The following is a 21,913-nucleotide window of genomic DNA, read 5'->3' as shown; positions in this document are numbered from 1 at the left end:
TCACCGGAAATGCAGCTTCTGGCCGGGGGAGGGATGGCAGGAGGAGAATGTCCCTTCGTGGTCAGTTTGGAATACCAGGGCACAGGGCCAGGTTTGGGAAAGCATGCCTGCCCCCGCAACCCCCACAGCAAAGGCCACAACAGGACGGAAGGGGAGATGGAAGAAGACCCCCCCCCCAGCCCCCCCCATCTTGGATGGGACTTTGTAGCCTGGAGTGCAGTCAGGCCAGCTTCCCTGCGTGGCTAGGAGGGTATGAAAGGCCTGCCTGTCCCCGCACCCCACTCCCTGGCACAAGCCTGATGGGCTTCAATGGACAAGGCCATTTCGTGCCTGAGGCTTCCCCCTGGCTCAGGGAGCGTGGCAGGTAATGGCCTCCCAGTCCCACCTGGGAGAAGCCAGACTCATCGGTGTCTGATGTGTCGCGATCATTCTCCAGATCCGGCTGCTTCCTGTCATTTGCGCGCGTTGTCCTGGGAACATGGCGGCCCCCTGACCGTCAGCAGCACAAACTCCCTCTGTGCTGAAACAGCAGATGGTGCTTCAGATCCCTGGCTTCTCTGCTGATGTCCCAGATGGCATCCCTCTGGGTGAACATAGGAACAGCCCTGATCCTGCATCAGACCCTGATCCTGCATACTGTCCACACAGTAGCCAGCCAGATGCCCCAGTAACCCTTGAGCAGGCCATGACTGCAACAGCACCCTCCCGCCCATGTTCCCCAGCAACTGGTGCACACAGGCATCCTGCCTCTGGTACTGGATTGTGCGTAGAGCCACCAGGACTAGTGGCCATGGATAGCCTCCCCTTCCAGGACTGTGTCCAATCCCCCTTCAAAGCCATCCAAATTGGCGGCTGCCACAGCATCTTGTGGTAGCGAATGCTGAGTGGGGTCAGCCAAGCAGATGTGGCCTTTGGGAGGATGCTGCGCAAAGGGCAGGAGAGGCAGTCCAGACCCACCGGCCAGAGTGGGGGTAACGCAAGCTGTGCAACAAGGCTCTGAAGGTTAGGCCTAAACCCAGCTCAAAGGCAGGGAAGGGGCAGCATCTCTCTGGCAGAGCATCACTGGATGGGATTTGGGACTGTCTGAATCAGGCCCCTGAGATCAAAATCAGCTGGCCTGCCTGGGGTCCCACGTCGGCCCTCCAGGATCCCCTAGATGGCCACGCCCCTTCCTCCAACTGCCACTTTTTTGGTGGTTTCCCGGCTTTTCTATTTCCCCCCTGCCCCTGCTCATTCTAAAAGGTTAAAATGCCTCTTCTAGGCTTAGCTGCTGCCAGTAAGAACTTCAAGCTAAACTGTGCTGGTGTTTGCAGTCTTTTGGCCCTGCCCCTTTTGCCTTTGGCCCCACCCACCACTGGACTGCAGCCCCTCAAAGCTTCTCCAAAATGGAATCCAGCCCTTGGGTGGACAGAGGCTCTGCACCTCCGGTTTAAATGGTCCCTGGGGAACAGTTCGCTGTGACTTGGCCAATGTGAAGTGGAAGAGCCTTGACTCGCCTCTTCTTCACCCTCGCTGGGGCAAGTGGCCAGGCTGGGAAGAGCAGAGTGGGCCTTTGTGGTGCGGTATTCCCACCGAGAGAGAGACTGGCAGAGACAGTAGCCTCCCTCTGAAAGGAGCCCCACTGATTTCCATGGGGAGCATTCTCAAGTACGTGGCAATGAAACTGCAGCCTAAAGTCGTGGCTACACACAAGACCACACCTTTGTACTGTGCATTAGTCCATTGGGAGCAGCCTCCAGCCCTGGCTATGAGCTCCCAAACCCAGACACAATTTGAGGCCCTTTGCACTCAGGAGCAAGCCTGCCTTGGAAAAAGGGGAGGGAGGAATCCCTGCCTCTTTAAGCGGAGGCTCTCTGCATATGCCGCTAATTCATTTCACTCGGGGGCCCATCATTTCCTTCACATGCTCTCATGTGTGCACCAGGTGTTCAGGGGATGAAAAAGTGGGAGGGGGCATTCATAGAGGGTCCCAAGCACTGGCGGGGGCACAGGCAGAAGAGGCCAGGGAAGTGGGTGGCAAAGGCGAGGCCACGACATGGTGGCCGGTGGGGAGATTTCCTAAAGAACTGTTTTTTATGGGGAGCTGCACATGAGCTGGGCTGGATGCTTCCCTGCTTCAGCAGCACCATCCTAGGAAAACTTGCCCGTAACCATACTGCTGTTAGAGCAAGCAAGCATTCCCTGCTGTTCAAGCCAGAGGATCAGATCACGGGGCGTGGGAAGCCGCCTTACACCAGATCAGCCCGCTGGCCCGCCTAGCCCAGTATGGTCGGCACCGACTGCAGCAGCGGCTCTCCAGGGTTCCAGGCAGGATGCTTTCCTAGCCCTGTCTGGAGACGCTGCCGGGGATCGGACGTGGGGCCTAGTTCTGCGTGCAAGGCGGCGGCTCTGGTACCGAGCTACGGCCTGGAAGAGGTACGACTGCGGCGTTTGTGGTGCGCGCGCGCCGGACAGGCCAGGAGCCCAGCCCGCGCGCCCGGACAGGGGGGCCGCGGCCCGCACGGGAGCCGCGGTCGGGGCTGCGCCAGGGCGCGCCCCCCGCTGGGCGGATGGAGACGCGCGACCAGAAGCGCGGCCGGCGGGAGGCCGCGCCGGGGCGGCAGGCGGCGGGTCCGGGGCCCCGGGCTGTCCCACGCCAGCCCTGCAGGCAGGCCCCCGCCGCAGCTCCGCTCCCGAAGGGAGAAGCCGGCGGAGCCCCGGGGGGCTCGCGGGGAGGGCTGCGGCGGCCCTTCGTCCGGGAGAGCCGACGTGTCCCGGGCGCGGAGTGCTCGCCGTTCCCCGCGCGTGCATCGCCGGCCCCGGATCTCCGCGCTGCAGCCAAGCCCGGGAGGCGATCCCACAAGCCCGGCCGGCCGGCCGTCTTGCAGGGCGCTGGGCTGCTGCTCCCCCTGGGAAAGCCGGCCGCGCGGGCGCCCTCCGCGCCGGCGGCCGCCAGCCCGGCGCGGCAGAGCGCGCGCTTCAGCGCCCCCGAGCAGCAGCCCCTTCGCGCCCGCCCCGCGCCCCAGCTGCCGGCGCTTAAGCCCAGCGGGCCTCCGCGCGGCACTCGGCGCCGCGCGCTCCCGCAGCCCGCCCGCCCGGCGCGGGTCCCGCAGCAGATGGAGCCCCTGGCGAGCCAGGTCCGCGCCGTGCAGCGCACGCTGCAGCTGCTGCTGGGCCTGCTCGTGGCCTGCCTGCTCCTGCTCGTCCTCCTGACCTGCTCGCTCGTCCTGCGCCGGAGGCCGGCTGGCCGCAGGGCCCGGGGGGAGGCGCGGGGCCCGGCGGGGCCCGCTTCCCCGGGCCTCTCCCAGGCGGCGCCGGGCGGCGCGGCGGGCGGGCGCGGGGCCGTGACCGAGCAGCTCCCGCCGCCGGGCGACGGGCCGGCTGCGCTTCCCTCGGGCGGCGGCGGGCGGGCGGCGGCCTCGCGCGCTGCCCGGGGGCCCAGAGCCCAGCGCCCTTCCTGGGGCCCCGCTCCGCTCAGGGGCCGCCCGGAGACGGCCTCCTCCAGCGGCCCAAATCGGCCTCCCACCCTGGCGCCCCCCAACTCTCCTGTCACCACCTCAGGAACCGGCGTGAGTAGCTGGCGGGGCGAATTTCCCGGGGGGGGCCCGGCACCTCTTCCCTGCCCCCTCCCCACGAGGAGGCGCGGCCCGGGCAGCGCGTGCGAGTGCTCCCGAGGAGAGCTCCGGGCCCTCCTGCTGCGGGCAGGCGGGCGGAGAGGCCCGACGGAGGGCGGGGCTCGGCGCCCTGGCTGACCCCGCGCGGCTGGGCAGGGCGGGGGCGCGCCTTTTCGGCGCAGGGGCCCGGCCGCTTGCGGGGCGCACGTGCGCGCTCTGCCCGGGCCGCGGCGGGAGCCGAGGCCCCGCTCGAGGGGGCCGCCGCACGGAGCTCGGCTGGCGTGGCCGAGCGCCGCCTGGCTGGCTGAGGCTGCGCGCCCTGGCCGGCTAGTCCGCGGAAAGCGCGCGCCCAGACGCCTCGGAGAAGGCCGGCGCCCTTGTCTCCGGGAGCTGCCCGTCCGGATTCAGACGTGGCCACGCCTTGCGTTCCCAGGCCATGGTGGGCCCCCTTCCAGCAGAGAGCGCAAGCCAGGCAGGTTGGCCGGTGCCGCTGAGCATCACCTTGCCCAGCCGGAACCGGCCTCAGAACGGTTCGGTGTGTGGGACGGCCGGGCGAAGCCACGCGTGCAACACCGCCGTCCTTCGAGCCCTTCAAGGGCACCTGGCACTAACGCTTGTGCCACCTGGGCTCTTACGCCAAATCATTCACGATGCCCAAAGCCAAAGTGGCTGAAGTTTAGAAAATCTTCAGGGTCGATGAAGGGGGGGTCGATGAAAGTGGTGATAAAGGGATGCCTCTTTCAGCAGGCATTCCCCGCTGCGCTCTCTGCCCCTTCCGTGGAGTGGACCTCAGCCACCCGAACAGACAGAGCAGCCTTCCCCAACCTGATGCCAACAGCCCTGCTGGCTGGGGAGGATGGGGGCTGTGGTCCAACACATCTGGAGCTGTCAGGGTGGGTTTTCTGGCTTGGGTAGGAAACCTTTTTGGGCTGTGGGCACATCTGGATATTTGAGAAACTGTCATGGTGGTGACCTGCAAGGTGTGTGCAATGTTTGTTTTCTTGCCTGAGAACAACATGGCCGACACCTGCAACAAGTGCAAGTTGATCACGCTGCTGGAAGAAAAAGTAAGTGGACTGGAGCAGCAACTGTCAACCCTCCGGGGAATAAGAGAAGACGAAGAGTTCTTGGACAGAATGGGGGAACTACAGCAGCAAAGGGAAGACCAGGAGCTTGAAGAGCAACAGCAAGATGAGGCAGTGAGAAATGCTGAGGTAAAGAAAAATGGAGTAGAGGATACTCCTTGGAAAAGGGTGACAGTTAGGAGAAGAACTAGACGCCACTCTGCACCAGTGGAAGCAGTGGAGCTGTGGAACCGATTCCAGGTACTTGCGGATGAGACTGGAGGACAGCCTGCAGAGGAAGAATCACAGGGGAACCTGCATGAGAGTGAGCAAGAGGCTGAAGGTCAGTCAAGCAGAGGCGATGAAACCCAGGCCTACAAGAAGACGAGAAGAGTGGTAGTAGTGGGAGACTCCTTGCTGCGTGGGATCGAGACCCAAGTATGTCGCGAAGACCCGTGGACTCGCCAGGTATGTTGTCTCCCGGGAGGACAGATTAGAGACGTGACTGAAAGGTTGCCCGCACTCATAAAGCCCACTGACAGGGATCCCTTTCTTCTCATCCACGTGGGAACAAATGATACCGCCAAGCGGAGCTACGAAGAGATCACGTCAGACTTTGAAGCTTTGGGAAGGAAACTCAAGAACTTTGGGGCCCAGATAGTTTTCTCATCCATCCTTCCAGTAGTTAGAAGAGGGATAGAAAGGGAACGAAAAATACTCCGGGTGAATGACTGGCTACGAAGGTGGTGCCGACGAGAGACATTTGGATTCTGGGACCACGGGCTATACTTCCTGGAAGATGGGCTGTTGGCTAGGGATGGGTTGCACCTCACAAAGGATGGGAAGAATGTGTTTGGCCACAGCATGAAGAACTTCATCAGGAGGGCTTTAAACTGAATCCTACGGGGAAGGGAGATGTAATGTTGGGGGTAACAATGGACGTAGGCGCATGCACTGCAATGGAGAGAACAGCGCTGATAGCGCCCAATAATAGTCTTCAGACACATGTAGGAAGAAAGCCAGACTATGAAGCACATGGTCTTCGATGTCTATATACTAATGCCCAGAGTATGGGAAACAAACAGAACGAACTTGAACTCTTAATACAAGAGGGAAATTATGACTTGATAGGTATAACTGAGACTTGGTGGGATGACTCTCATGACTGGAATACAGCAATTGAAGGATATAGCTTGTTCAAAAAGAACAGGAGGAACAAAAAGGGAGGTGGGGTTGCACTGTATGTGAAAAATATATATCTCTGCACAGAAATACAGGAGGATGAGCTTGGTAGCCCCATCGAGAGCATCTAGGTTAAAATAAATGGAGCAAAGAATAAAAGGAACCTGGTGGTCGGAGTCAACTACCGGCCACCCAATCAAGGAGAGGACGAGGATGAAACTTTTGAAAAGCTAATAGACAATGTTTTAAGGAAGCATGATGCAGTAGTAATGGGGGACTTCAATTTCCCCGGTATTTGTTGGGAGACAAATTCTGCAAAACATGGCCCCTCCAGGTAATTCCTGACTTGTGTGGCGGATCACTTCCTCCTACAGAAAGTAGAGGAAGGAACTAGAGGATCAGCTATCCTTAACTTGATCCTAATCAGCAGAGATGACTTAGTGGATAAAGTAGCAGTTACAGGAACTCTAGGGGAAAGCAACCATGTTATACTTGACTTCTTGGTTCTAAGGGAAGCAAAAGCTGAGTGTAGTCAAACGCATACCCTGGATTTTAGGAAAGCTGATTTTAATAAACTCAGAACAATGACCAGTAAGGTCCCATGGCAAGCGATGCTAGCGAGAAAAGGAGTCCAAGATGGGTGGGAGCTTTTAAAAAAGGAAATTCTCAAGGCACAATTACAAACAATTCCAACAAGAAGAAAAGGTGGAAGACAAGAGAAGAAGCCAATGTGGCTTCACAAAAAGCTTAGAGATGACCTGAAAACAAAAAAAGGACACATATAGGAAGTGGAAGGAAGGCCAAGCAACAAAGGAAGAGTACAGGCAGGTAGCACAGAATTGCAGGGATGGCGTCAGGAAGGCTAAAGCTGAGAACGAGCTGAGGTTAGCGAGGGAGGCTAAAAGCAACAGAAAGGCTTTCTTCAGCTATGTGCGTAGTAAAAGACAGAGGAAAGAAATGGTTGTTCAGCTATTAAATAAGGATGGCAAAATGATAACAGAGGACAAAGAAAAGACAGAGGTGCTCAATTCCTACTATGGCTGAGTCTTCTCCCAAAAGAGGGTCTATGACCCCCCTGGCAAAGGCGAAGTACAGGCTGAAGGGGCAGGATTGCAGCTTGAGATCGATAGGCATATGGTCAAGGAACACTAATGACTTGGAATGAGTTCAAATCTCCAGGGCCAGGTGAACTGCATCCTAGAGTAATAAAGGAACTGGCAGAAGAACTCTCAGGTCCGCTGTCTATTCTCTTTGAGAAATCATGGAGGACGGGGGAAGTGCCAGATGACTGGAGGAGGGCTAATGTTGTCCCTATCTTCAAAAAGGGTAAAAAGGAGGAACCTGGGAACTACAGACCAGTCAGTCTGACATCAATCCCTGGGAAAATTCTGGAGCAGATGATAAAGCAATCCATCTGGAAGCACCTTGAAAACAATGCAGTGATTCCTCGAACCCAACATGGATTTGTCAAGAACAAATCCTGCCAGACGAATCTGATCTCATTTTTGGATCAAGTAACCTGCCTTGTGGACCATGGGAATGCTGTAGACATCATATACCTCGACTTCAGCAAAGCTTTCGACAAAGTGCCCCAAGATATCCCAATGAGCAAACGAGCTCAAAGTGGGCTAGATGAAACAACGATCCGGTGGATCCACAGTTGGGTACAGAACCAGACTCAGAGAGTGCTTCTTAATGGGATCTTCTCAAACTGGGGAGAGGTAATGAGTGGGGTAGCGCAGGGCTCGGTCCTGGGCCCTGTGCTCTTCCACATTTGTATTAATGACTTGGAGGAGGAGGTGCAGGGAATGCTGATCAGATTTGCAGATGGCACAAAATTGGGTGGGATAGCTAATACTTTGGAAGACAGAAACAACATTCAAAGTGATCTTGATAGACTGGAGTGCTGGGTAGAAAACAACAGAATGACATTGAATAGGGATAAATGCCATGTTCTTCACCTAGGAAAAAGAAACCAAATGCACAGTTACAAGATGGATATGTGGTTCAACACACTACAAGCGAGAAGGATCTTGGAATTGCTGTAGATCACAAGCTGAATATGAGCCAACAATGTGATGTGGCTGCAAAAAAGGCCAATGCTCTTTTGGGCTGCGTTAACAGAAGCACAGCTTCCAAATCCTGGGAAGTACTAGTTCCCCTCTACTCAGCACTGGTTAGGCCTCATCTGGAGTACTGTGTCCAGTTCTAGACGCCACACTTGAAGAAGGATGCAGACAAGCTGGAGAGGGTTCAGAGGAGGGCAACAAAGATGATCAGGGGACTGGAAACAAAGCCCTATGAAGAGAGACTGAAAGAACTGGGCATGTTTAGCCTTGAGAAGAGAAGATTGAGGGGAAATATGAGAGCGCTCTTCAAGTCCTTGAAAGGTTGTCCCAGAGAGGAAGGCCAGGTTCTCTTCTTGATCATCCCAGAGTGCAGGACACGGAATCATGGGCTCAAGTGACAGGAAGCCAGATTCCGGCTGAACATCAGGAAAAGCTTCCTGACAGTTAGAGCAATACGACAATGGAACCCATGACCTAGGGAGGTGATGGGCTCTCCCACACTGGTGGCATTGAAGACAAGGCTGGACAGCCATCTGTCAGGAATGCTCTGACTTGGACTCCTGTATTGAGCAGGGGGAAGGACTCGATGGCCTTGTAGGCCCCTTCGAACCCTTCTAGTCTATGAAATGATTGTATGGGTGCCACCACAAAATGGCTGCCACGGGAGGCATGGCAAAGAGCAGCACACCAGCCCCAAAGACTCTGCCTCTGCAAAGCAGAGGTGGCATTTGAGCCCCAGTCCTCTGAACTCCTTTGAACCCACATTTTTCAGCAGCAACAGAAATCTGTTTCACAGCAATCAAGCTACCAGTAAGAAAATGTGTTAATTAAAAAAGAAGTGGGAGGGCCAGGGCACCTTGACGGGCACCAAGAAAGGTGCCTGGGGGCACACTGAGGCCCAGGGGCACCATGTTGCCTCCCCTGATCGTGGGGAGACACCCTGAGCGGCAGCCCATGGGAACTGCCGCCTCCATGCAACTTAATGGACTGGGAGAAGGGACCACTTGAATCAGCTGCCCCTTGGGAGAGACAGCCTGAGGAAGGTTATAGCCTTAAAAAGAACACCATGGCTAGGTTGGACAGTGGCAACCCTGGCTGGAGCCCAGGGAAGGAGGAGGGTTGAGGTAGCAGCCCCACAAATGCCAGGCAGAGGGGCATGTGTGTGGTTTCTCCTTCCCAGAAGACGTGAGTAGATGCGTCCTCCAACCACCTGGCCCCCTTTGGTGTTCAGGGGCCTCTGTGTGTTCCAAAATGGTGGCTAGATATTTGGGACCTCGATATTTGAGGGAGCGCCTCTCCCTATATATGCCTGCCCAAGAACTGAGATCTGTTCTCAGTTCTGAGGTGCCCTCCTCTGCGTCCCACCAGTAGGAGACAGTCACTATGGTGGGACATGGGACAGGGCCTTCTCTGCTGTGGCACCCCGGTTGTGGAATGCCCTCCCTTTAGAGGCCTGATTGGCACAGACATTGGTCTCATTTCAGCGCCAAGTGGAAACATGGCTTTTTACCAAAGCCTTTGAGGGCTAAATGCATTCCCTAGCACATTGTTTTACCTGTTTTATTGTTTTAGATTTTAACTGTCTTTAGCTTGTTTAATAGTTGAATGTTTTTAGTGTTTAAATTATTTATTGTGTTATGCTGTTTAAATTGATTTTATCTGTAGGCCGCCCTGAGATCTTTTTGATGATATAGGGCAGGATAGAAATGTTTTAAATAAATAAAATAATAAATAAGTAGGTGGAGAAGTGTCTCTGCGGATGACCAACTGGAATCTGCTCCTTGTTCTGCAGGGCATCCTGGATGGAGCGTTCACCAGCTGCCTCACCAGCACCCAGAACAAGCTTCATAGTTGCAGCAGGTCAGTCTCTGCTCCCCGTTTGCACTTGGTGCCCTTTGAGTACGGCAGCAGCATCCCCCCGCGTGAGGACCAGAGGGCCCAGCTCAACTCGGCCAACTTCACAGCCTCACGAGGGCCAGGCCTGGACTCGGACTTCGGAGCCAGCGCTGGTGAGTGGCTGCCAACAGGCCTGTGTGTGACAGGAGTGGGGCTGCTTGCTACAGAGGTGGCCTGGCATGGGCACCCTAGCCTACCTCAGCCTGTGTTGGACTACAGCTCCCATAATCCCCCAGCCAGGAATGTGATTGTGTTGATCTACAATGTGGATGTGTTGGACTACAACTCCCACAATCCCCAGCCAGCAACTGGGGAATATGGGGGTTGTAGTCCAACACATCCGGAGGCCACCAGGCTAGGGAAGGTTGCTCGATCGTATTCTGTTGCAGGTACTTCAGTTCATCAAGGAAGGCTGTTGAGTTGGAAAGGAAGCCGAGGGCAGGGTCAGCTGTAACAGTGCTCATGGGTGAAGGCGTCCTGTGAGCACCAGCTGAAGGAAACAGGTATAGCTTGCCTAGAGAAGACCTTCCGAAGTGACAAGTTGCTCCCCGTTTCCAACAAGGGTAGGTCAAGAAGCAACAGGTTTGAACAACGAAGGTGGTTTAGGATAGGCAGGAGGGAGGGCAAAACTCCTCGCTACGGAAGCAGACTGACCAGGGAGGTTAAGGGTCTCCTCCCTTGGCAGTTCTTGTCTGTGTTTGTGGAATCATAGAATCATAAAATAGTAGGGTTGGAAGGGGCCTACAAGGCCATGGAGTCCAACCCCCTGCTCAGTGCAGGAATCAAAGTCAGAGCATCCCCGACAGATGGCTGTCCAGCCTCATCTTGAATGCCCCCAGTGTGGGAGAGCCCATCACCTCCCTAGGGAATTGGTTCCATTGTCGTATTGCTCCAAGAGTCAGAAAGCTTTTCTTGATGTTCAGCCGGAATCTGGCTTCCTGTCACTTGAGCCCGTGATTCCGTGTCCTGCACTCTGGGATGATCAAGAAGAGATCCTGGACTTCCTCTCTGGGACAACCTTTCAAGGACTTGAAGAGCGCTATCCTATCTCCCCTCAGTCTTCTCTTCTCAAGGCTAAACATGCCCAATTCTTTCAGTCTCTCCTCATAGGGCTTTGTTTCCAGTCCCCTGATCATCTCTGTTGCCTTCCTCTGAACCCTCTCCAGTTTGTCTGCATCCTTCTTAAAGTCTGGTGCCCAGAACTGGACACAGTACTCCAGATGAGGGCTAACCAGTGCTGAGTAGAGGGGGACTAGTACTTCTTGGGATTTGGAAGCTGTGCTTCTATTAATGCAGCCCAAAAGAGCATTGGCCTTTTTTGCAGCCACATCACATTGTTGGCTTATGTTCAGCTCGTGATGGACAACAATTCCAAGATCCTTCTCACTTGTAGTGTTGTTGAGCCACGTATCGCCCATCTTGTAACTGTGCATTTGGTTTCTTTTTCCTAGGTGCAGAACTTGGCATTTATCCCCATTAAATGTCATTCTGCTGTTTTCTGCCCAGCGCTCCAGTCTATCCAGATGACTTTGAATTTTGTTTCTGTCTTCCAAAGTATTAGCTATCCCGCCCAATTTTGTGCCACCTGCAAATCTGATCAGCATTCCCTGCACCTCCTCCTCCAAGTCATTAATACAAATGTTGAAGAGCCCTGGGCCCAGGACTGAGCCCTGCGGTACCCCGCTCGTTACCTCTCCCCAGTTTGAGACGATCCCATTGATAAGCACTCCCTGAGTCCGATTCTGCAGCCAACTGTGGATCCACCAGATAATTGTTTCATCTAGTCCACTTTGAGCTCATTTGCTCATTGGGATATCCTGGAGCACTTTGTCGAAAGCTTTGCTGAAGTCGAGGTATATGATGTCTACAGCATTCCCACAGTCCACAAGGCAGGTTACTTGATCCAAAAATGAGATCAGATTCGTCTGGCAGGATTTGTTCTTGACAAATCCATGTTGGCTTTGAGGAATCACGGCATTGTTTTCAAGATGCTTACAGATGGATTGCTTTATCATCTGCTCCAGAATTTTCCCTGGGATTGATGTCAGACTGATGGTAGTTCCCAGGTTCCTCCTTTTTACCCTTTTTGAAGAGAGGGACAACGTTAGCCCTCCTCCAGTCATCTGGCACTTCCCCCGTCCTCCATGATTTCTCAAAGAGAATAGACAGCGGTTCTGAGAGTTCTTCTGCCAGTTCCTTTATTACTCTAGGGTGCAGTTCATCTGGCCCAGGAGATTTGAACTCATTCAAAGTAATTAGGTGTTCCTTGACCATATGCCTATCGATCTCAAGCTGCAATCCTGCCCCTTCAGCCAGTACTCCACCTTTGCCAGGGGGCTCATAGACCCACTTTTGGGAGAAGAGTGAGCCAAAGTGGGAATTGACCACTTCTGCCTTTTCTTTGTCGTCTGTTATCATTTTGCCATCCTTATTGAATAGCTGAACCACCATTTCTTTCCTCTCCCTTTTACTATGCACGTAGCTGAAGAAAGCCTTTCTGTTGCTTTTAGCCTCCCTTGCTAACCTCAGCTCGTTCTCAGCTTTAGCCTTCCTGACGCCATCCCTGCAATTCTGTGCTACCTGCCCTTACTCTTCCTTTGTTGCTTGGCCTTCCTTTCACTTCCTATATGTGTCCTTTTTTGTTTTCAGGTCATCTCTAAGCTTTTTGTGAAGTGGGAGCAAAGGGATGTCTTGGGGATGGAGAAGTGGGAGCAAAGGGATGTCTTTCAGACTTCATTGTCCAGGCCCAGTGTAAGAGCAGGGACTTCTCTTGCCTTCCACAGCCCCTTTAAAACCATCCCTGTTCTGCAGCTGCACTTGCACCCCCTTTCAGTAGCATGCAAACTATGGGGCCCGGGCATCACTGGCCAGGTGCTGTTTGAAACCATGCCACCCCCCTGGATAACAGTGGTCGACTGGTGGGCTGCTGTTACGCTTGAAAGGAAGTCCTGACTACCACTTAAATCATGTTTTTGAAAAGTGGGCTGTTTTTCTTTCCTCCTGGGAAAAGAGAAGCACATTTCTCTGCCATCCTTCTTGTGGTCTTTCTCATTTTTGAAGAGGCAGCTAGCTGGGCTCATGAAAGTTTCATAATGCCATCCCTCCACCAGTGGAGGCTGGTGGCTCCGATGTCAGTGGGGTGGTGAATCCGCTCCGGGTTTCAGTCACAACTCTAAAGGAGCTATCCAAGGTGCGGACAGCTCCTTAGAGTCCTGACTGAAACCCAGAACAGATTCCCCAGCCTCCATCCTGCTGCATCCCACTCAAAATACCCCTGGGATTTTGTGCCCTTCCTTGGGGTGGAGCGATTGCCCCAGCTAGGCACAGGATGTTGTGTCAAGAGGACTTGCATCATGATTTAAAAATAAAATTAGAAATGTCCTTTTGGAAAGATGGGTTTTCCTTCCCATGGGGGTCTAAATATCACCATATTTGGGCTCAGGAGGGCATTTTCTCCTTGTGCTCGGGAGAGTGTGTGAGCAGTTTCATGCCTGTGTCCCGTCACATGGGGCTGGGCGTTCTCGTCTGAGGAATCTGTGCTGTCCAGTTGTGGCACATCCTGGCCTGGATTCGGTGGACTGAAGGGGGCGTGTGCGCGCGCGTGCGCGTGCGGGCAGTGATGTATCCGAGAGCCAGACTCTGGACAAGGCATTCTAGCCTGGTGACCAAGAGCCACCCCTCCCTCAGACTCCCTCCTCTCTCCAGCCACTTCTTTTCCATACCAGTCATGCTCCATTTATTCACCCGCCCTTCCCTCCTGGCAACGCCAGTGTGATCCAACTGTCTTAGTGTTGTTGCTCTTCTTCCAACTTACCGAACAGTCCTTGAGCTCTGGGAGCCCCAAACTGGCTGTGTGAGTAGTGGCATATTTTTGATAGGTGCTTAAAACCAGGTGATTTTTCTTTGCTTGTGAGTCACTTCTAGCATTCAGAGGACTTCATTCCTTTTGCTTCAGACTCATATGCATGCACATACATGCATGCACACGCACGGGCACATACAACAAAATGTTGCAGTGTCTCGCCCTAGAGTAGGAGCCTTACAGCTTAGTTTGAGGATCATAAGACACCTTTCCCCCTTTCACACCCTCCTGAAACCTTCCCGTGCTTTGTTAAAGAGCTTAGGATAGGCACAGGGTGCCAGCAACGAACCTGAATGTTTTAATGCTATACTGCTGGAGTGGGTGGATGTCTAGCAGAGGGAGATTTTTTTTAATGTTATGCCACACTTCTTCCCCACCCCTAATGCTCACCCATGATGGATAGCGCACCATTTGGCCAATTCCCTCTTTTGCTCTCCATTTCCCATTTACATCCCTTCTCCCCTCCTCTGCTGGTTGATGCCCACAGCAGTGGACTTAATTACCCAATCCAGGGAGTCTGCCCAACTTCCAGTTCATTTCCAGGGATGGGGAACATGTTCTTGGACTCCAGCTCCCATCAGTCACTGCCAACATGGGCAAAGGAGGTGGTGATGGGTTTTGTAGTCCAACATCTGGAGGGCCAGAAGCTTTAACTTCTGCTGATCTCAGGAATCCCCCGAGTATGTAGAAACCACTACCTTTTGGGTGGTCTCTTTACTTCCAAACTGATAGGTACCCAAGAGCCAAGATTGCTAAGAGGGGGAAAGCAGGGTCTGCAACACTATGTTACAGCATGGAGCACTCCCCTTCAGGATGCCAGCCAGCCATGCTTGTTTCCAGGACCCTCCTTCCATTTCCCCCCCTCCACTGCCATGTTAGCCGGTATTCCATGCTCACCGAGCATGCTGTCCTCATTCAGCTGTTTTGGGGTTTCCTCTCCCTCAGGGTTTTCCCTACAGATTTGTTGTACTTTTGCAAATGGCAGGGTTTACAGATGCCCACTATTACCTCCTTCATGTGTGGATGGTGCTGTTCCGCCAACACAAGGTTCTACATGGACAATGAGCTTGCCGTTAGTATATAGGATGGTAAATTACTAGGATTACAGGCATGTTCAGCAGTTAACAGTGGTGTCTCCTCTTCTTTCCCCTGCCACTCATGTCTTGCAGGCATCTCCGTGAGGATCTTGTCATCAGATAGTGAAGGAAGTCCAAACACACCCCTGTTGTGTCGCCAGCAGTCAGGGCGGTTTGAGTGGGACTATTATGATCCAAGCTACACAAGGAAGGCTCAGCTCCAACATCAGCTGCCTCACATCTGTAGCAAGCAGTACTGGCTATAGCACAAGGTAGCAATGGTGGGCAGTGGAATATGAGAGCTATCAGGAGGACTCTGTCCCTCTCTTGGGGAAGGAGGGGGGAATTGCTGGCTGGGTTTATCTCACTGATCAATTTTAGTTATTACATATTCATCGTCTTTGGCCATGAGCTCTGGCTATTAAAAAACCATTGCTGTCTCTGTGGAATGTCTTCATCTTGGACTGAGGTTTTCACATCCCATGAAGCACACTTAATTTTCATTTGTCCTCAAGCCTTTGATTTATATGCACCAAGACACACACACTCAGTCTCACAAATGCCTGGCTACCTACCCCATCAAGTACGATTCCTCAACACAGCGTCGAAGCAATTGAACACTTGCACTGACATGGAGTTTAATAGGATGAGGGAGAAGCTACACATTTATTTGGAATGTCCACCTGCGCAGAACGTGGGTGGCAGAAACTCCAGTGGGCTTGGTAGTAAAGCCCAACTAGGAAGTACCTCATCTTGTAACCTCGATAGCCCTCACACCACCTTTTGGGCTTACTCATCTCGCACAGCAATATGTAAATGTGATGGGTGGAACTTCTGTGGGGAATAAGCCTCAATGTATCAAATTGTGTTTATGTTCTGTGAAATTATGTTTATTAAAGACACTGGAGCTTTTATCCTTGACTTGGTTGCTTTTAATAAATGTGTGTGAGCAGGGGCATAAGAGCCCCAAACTGTTATCAGAAGCATGGCTGAGAATAGGCACAGGCCTTGGTCTTCTGAGAAATAGTATTGAGAAGAAGGGTGGCCTCTCACAACATGCAGAGAACTCATCAACCAGCCAAAACCCAGGTGCACCATGTGTGTGTTTAGATGAGTTTGGTACTCTGGAAGTTTGCAAAAATAAGCTTGGAAGTTCTTGGAGAAATCTCACAAGCAGGCATGCACAAGACTTCTGGTTAGCAGGAGTTTCCTGACTGGTGTGTAGGTCTCTACCCCTCCCCAGGATGAGAAGCACAACCTATGGTGTAAATTAAGTGAAGACACCAACAAGTGCATTATACATGCAGGGGCCAAATTCAGCCTCTCTTGCTCTAGGGTTTGTTTTCTTAAGTGGTGAGTTTACACAACATCATAGCTTCTTCCCAAGTGATGGTATGGAGCAGATGATACTGCAAGATGCACCCGCAGTGCTAAAGTGTGGCAGCCATGCTTCACTCAAAATACTCTGCCATGAAGATCATCTAAGTACCTCTCACCAGAGGCTCCCTCACAAGGTAGGAAGGATAAGTCACAGTCAATGTAAAGGCTTAGCCAATAGTGAGGGATCACAGGAGTTGTAGGCCAAAACATCTGGAAGCCACAAGTTGCCCACCCCTAGTGTACTGGATAGCACAAAGCAACTAGTAGCAGTGGGGAGATGTGATGCTTTCACACAGTAAGGGCAGTCAGAGGCAAGCTGGTGAAGTCAGCGCTGTGCATCTGCTTTAGAAGAATCCTGGAGCAAAGCAGCCTGCGCCAGTTACTCGGGTCACCTCTAAAGCAAAGCAGGCTGCTCCTAAAGAGTCAGACCCGCTTTGGAGGATGGTTTTAGTTTTGCGGTAAGCCCAAAATTGATACAATTTTGAATCACATGCAAGCTCTCTATAAAACAAAAACAGCTGGAAATGATGGGGGAGGGGGGAGAGTGTGTGTGTGTGTGTGTAGTTTTGTGACTGACAGGTGTAGGTTCCAAACAGGAAATGACTTCAGCACAGGTCTTCAATCAGTGCTTTTGGAAGGGATGTTCAAGTAGCACGGCAGACATTGTTCCAGTAGTCTTTCCAAGTTGACTCTGCATGTATTTGCGCATTAAAACCCTATACCCAATGTCAGAATTTGCAGGGAAGCTTCCTAGGGGTACCTCTATGTTTATGAAACTGCCCACAACACCGCAGAAATGGTCGGGCTTTTTTTTTAAGCTCCTTGCCAAGTTCTCTGTGCTTATTTGACTGAAACTTGGCAGGATTTAATCCCTAAAAGGGGCTACTATGACTGCAGATACCATCTAGTTCTGCCAAAGGATGAAAAGGTAAACTGGAGCTCCCCATTATAGACAAAGGGGAAGATATCCAAAGCTCTTGCAAACCAAAGCAACCTGCTTTCTGAAGCAAGTGATTTTTTTTTCTGTTCACCACCCTAGAACTTCTGTTATTCCCTTTCAGACTGCTCTAACGCTTCCCTTAAAGAGAAAATGCAACAGCAAATGGCATTTTTCAGGAAGGATAATAGGGCACACCAATCCATGCCACACTGCCTTTAATAGACACAGTAAGTGTCTATAACCCCTTCATGGATCACTGCCCTGTTGTGACGAAGGGGCTTGTGTAACTCAGTGAAGCCATAAGCTATGCCATGCAGGGCCACCCAAGACGGACAGGTCATGGTGGAGAGTTCTGACAAAAGGTGGTCCACTGGAGAAGGAAATGGCAACCCACTCCAGTATTCCCGCCAGGAAAACCCCATGGAATGTATCCCAAGGCTAAAAGATAGGACGCCGGAAGATGAGCCCCTCCGGTCGGAAGGTGTCCAATATGCTACTGGGGAAGAGCAGAGGGAATTTCCAAGTTTTCCAATTGGAATTTCCAATTTTGCCAGAAAGAGTGAAGCGGCTGGGCCAAAGCCGAAAGGACACTCAGCTGTGGATGTGTCTGGCAGTGAAAACAAAGTCCGATGCTGTAAAGAACAATATTGTTTAGGAACCTGGAATGTCAGATCAATGAATCAAGGTAAGCTGGAGGTGGTCAAACATGAGATGGCAAGATTGAACAGCGACATCTTGGGAATCAGCGAACTAAAATGGACAAGCATGGGAGAATTTTAATTCAGGTGACCATCATATCTACTACTGTGGGCAAGAATCCGTTAGAAGAAATGGAGTAGCACTCATAGTCAACAAAAGGGTGGGAAAAGCAGTACTGGGGACAATCTCAAAAACGATAGAATGATCTCAGTACGAATCCAAGGCAAACCATTCAACATCACAGTAATTCAAGTCTATGCCCCAACCACTGAGGCTGAAGAAGCTGAGGTCGATCGGTTCTATGAAGACCTACAACACCTTCTAGAACTAACACCAAAAAAAGATGTCCTCTTCATCCTAGGGGATTGGAATGCTAAAGTAGGAAGTCAAGAAATCACCAGGATAACAGGCAAGCATGGCCTTGGTGTACAAAATGAAGCAGGACAAAGGCTAATAGAGTTTTGCCAAGAGAACACGCTGATCATAGCAAACACTCTTTTCCAACAGCACAAGAGGCGACTCTACACATGGACATCACCAGATGGTCAATATCGAAATCAGATTGATTATGTCCTTTGCAGCCAAAGATGGAGAAGCTCTATACAGTCAGTAAAAACAAGACCCGGAGCTGACTGTGGCTCAGATCATGAGCTGCTGCTTGCAAAATTTCGGCTTAAATGGAAGAACGTAGGGAAAACCACTAAACCATTCAGGTATGACCTAAATCATATCCCTTAAGAATATACAGTGGAGGTGAGGAATAGATTTCAGGGATTAGACCTGATAGACAGAGTGCCTGAGGAACTATGGACGGAGGTCTGTAACAGTGTTCAGGAGGCAGCAACTCAATCCATCCCAAAGAAAAAGAAATGCAAGAAAGCCAAGTGGCTGTCTGATGAGGCTTTACAAGTAGCTGAGGAAAGAAGGGAAGCGAAAAGCAAGGGAGAAAGGGGAAGATATATCCAACTGAATGCAGAGTTCCAGAGAATAGCAAGGAGAAGGCCTTCTTAAATGAACAATGCAAAGAAATCGACGAAAACAATAGAATGGGAAAGACTAGAGATCTCTTCAAGACAATCGGAGATGTCAAGGGAACTTTTTGTGCAAAGACAGGCATGATAAAGGACAAAGAAGGCAGGGACCTAACAGAAGCAGATGAGATTAAGAAGAGGTGGAAAGAATACACAGAAGAACTAACTATACAGGAAAGAGCTGAATGTCCCTGATAGCCATGATAGTGCGGTCAATGAACTTGAGCCGGACATCCTTGAGAGTGCAATCAAGTGGGCCTTAGGAAGCATTACTAACAACAAAGCTAGCGGAGATGACCGTATTCCAGCTGAGCTATTGAAAATCCTAAAAGATGATGCTGTTAAAGTGCTGCACTCAATATGCCAACAAATCTGGAACACTCAACAGTGGCCACAAGACTGGAAAAGGTCAGTTTACATCCCAATTCCAAAAAAGGGCAACGCCAAAGAGTGTTCAAACTACCGTACAATTGCGCTCATTTCACATGCCAGCAAGGTGATGCTCAAAATCCTACAAGCTAGGCTTCAGCAGCATGTGAACCGAGAACTACTGGAAGTACAAGCTGGGTTTCAAAGAGGCAGAGGAACTAGAGATCAAATCGCCAACATTTGCTGGATCATGGAGAAAGCCAGAGAATTCCAGAAAAACGTCTATTTCTGCTTCATTGACTACGCTAAAACCTTTGATTGTGTGGATCATAACAAACTATGGCAAATTCTGAAGAGATGGGAGTACCAGACCACCTTACCTGTCTCCTGAGAAACCTGTACGAGGGTCAAGAAGCAACAGTAAGAACTGGACATGGAACAACCGACTGGTTCAAAATTGGGGAAAGAGTATGACAAGGCTGTATATTGTCGCCCTGCTTATTTAATTTATATGCAGAGTACATCATGAGAAACGCCGGGTTGGATGAATTACAAGTCGGAATTAAGATTGCCGGGAGAATTATCAACAACCTCAGATATGCAGACGATACCACCCTAATGGCAGAAAGCGAAGAGGATCTAAAGAGCCTCTTGTTGAGGGTGAAAGTGGAGAGTGCAAAAGCTGGTTTGAAACTCCACATTAAAAAAACAAAGATCATGGCATCTGGCCCCATCACTTTGTCAGCAAGGTGATGTCTCTGCTTCTGACTATGCTGTCTAGGTTTGCCATAGCTTTCCTCCCAAGGAGCAAGCGTCTTTTAATTTCATGGCTACAGTCACCGTCTGCGGTGATCTTGGAGCCCAAGAAAATAACATCTGTCACTGCTTCCATTTCTTCCCCTTCTATATGCCAGGAAGTGATGGGGCCAGATGCCATGACCTTAGTTTTTTTACTGTTGAGTTTCAAACCAGCGAAAAGGAGCTTACTGGAGCCCAAATCCTAAATGCTAGTTTCCTTTCATAATTTGAGAAACTCAGTGAATCAAAGCCAAAGAAAATTGTTGCTTCTTTCATGAACCAGAATGTCCTAAATAGCGAGGGGTAGGTCAACAGTACTGGTTCCTAATTACAACCAACCTTATCTCGAATGAATTGCTGAGCCGGATAAGAGCAAGGTCCGTCACATCTAGTTCCCAGTTGTGGCCAGACAGCACTCTCTGGATGCTCGGAAGGACAGCCTTTCACTGTTTTGGCTAGAGGAATGCTGCTCCTGCCTATAGCAAATAATCTTGAAGGACAGGCCTGTCAAGACACCTTTCGTTCTTTAACACTCTATGCCAGCTTCCAGCCCTAGAGATTCTGGCTCCCCACGTAACCAGTTAGAGCCTCTGTGTGCAGTATGTGAAGCACTTCCTTTCATCAGCCCTAAGCTTGCTACCAGCCAACTACATCATTGCCACCATGTAATAGTTCTGTATGGGAGAAAATGTTCTACCTGCTCTCTCCAGCAATTCATACAGCTCATACATAACCCTTGGGAGCCTGCGACAAGGGCACCGTTTTCACCAGCGAGGGAGGCATAGCAGCTACTTCTGCTCCCATTCTGTCTTTTTAGGCCCACATCAATCTGTATGAAATGTAATCTGAACTGGTTCAAAGTAAATGATTCAGCTACTGAACCAGTTTTAGAGTGTGAACTAGAATCAAAATTGCAGCTTTAAATACTGATGAACTAACTGACTACTATGAAGAAGAATAATCAGCGCTTACTAGAAAAGAGTGCCCTTCCATCTTGCCCAGGTCCTTACCACCCATTCTAGCTCTTAATGTAGCACTTTGGCTAATGCTTCTTACTACCCACATGGCATGCTGATGCATATTTAAAGAGGTAGGGTGTGTGTGTGTGTGTGTGTGTGTGTGTGAGAGAGAGAGAGAGAGAGAGAGAGAGAGAGAACGAACTATAGCTCTAGCTTGTAGTGCTGCCACAGAAGCACAAGTAAAAGTGATGGAAGCTCTACCCTTGGATTTCTTCAGAGAAAGAGCTATTATAAACACAAACAAAAACACACAGCCATATTCCTAGAAGACTACAGCACAAAAGAGTTGCTGAAATTATAATAATTGGTCTGGGGGTGGAATTCAGCCACTGAATGACAAAAAGAGTGAACACAAAAAGAGGAATGTAAACTAGAAGATAATAAGAAGGCAGGCCCTACAGCTTATTAATTGCAAGCAGCTCCTGCTCCAGAATTGTGTTCTACGAAGTTATGTCCTTTTCTAAGCATTCCACCGTTAAAAGGGGCTTTGTGTGCAGAATGTTATGCTCCTTTAGTCACACCCTGCACTTTCGTTTTGTAATTCTAAGCTTTGGAGGGTACACGCCACTGGGAGCTTCTCCTATTCAAGCTCTCCCAGAACAAATTTAATTTCTACACAGGTGGTCTTGGTGAATCATGCCTCAAATCAGTCAAAGGCCAGTATTAGGAAAGTAACTAAGCTGCGTTTGGTGCTGGGGCGCCCAAGAGAACTGAAGTACACACGTAGCCCCGTTTACACCCCAGCAAACTAGACCTCTGAAAAGCAAAATCTCAATTGTTTCAGTGAATTGAGCACTGGCTTAGCATAGCTAAGAGTTGTGAGCTAGGGTGCCCCTGGTTCAAGTCTCACCAGCCGTGAGTTGACTCGACGGCCATAGGTGAGGCACTATTCTCTCATCCTCGGCCCAACAGCAACATGAGGACCTGCACAGGGT

At 51.2% G+C, this 21,913-nt stretch overlaps 1 protein-coding gene and 1 long non-coding RNA gene across 2 annotated transcripts in view; both read left to right on the top strand.

The window, feature by feature from the left end:
- The window catches only part of LOC146351847 (uncharacterized), a 1,244,848-nt gene that overhangs the window by 352,403 nt on the left and 870,532 nt on the right, over positions 1–21,913 (top strand). The window lies entirely within an intron of this gene.
- On the top strand, positions 3,096–15,154 carry LOC146351861 (uncharacterized). The gene is made up of 3 exons (XM_084832761.1): positions 3,096–3,548; positions 9,701–9,917; positions 14,836–15,154. Exons 1-3 carry the CDS (start codon positions 3,096–3,098, stop codon positions 15,006–15,008), a joined length of 843 nt encoding a protein of 280 aa, XP_084688887.1. The 3' UTR covers positions 15,009–15,154.

The sequence above is a fragment of the Heloderma suspectum genome, chromosome 2, assembly GCF_057233095.1.
Source record: "Heloderma suspectum isolate Gila_16-S chromosome 2, 16-S_ref, whole genome shotgun sequence".
Classification (NCBI taxonomy): Eukaryota; Metazoa; Chordata; class Lepidosauria; order Squamata; family Helodermatidae; genus Heloderma; species Heloderma suspectum.
The sequence above is the reverse complement of the archived record's forward strand: the minus strand, read 5'-3'. Positions and strand labels throughout refer to the sequence as shown.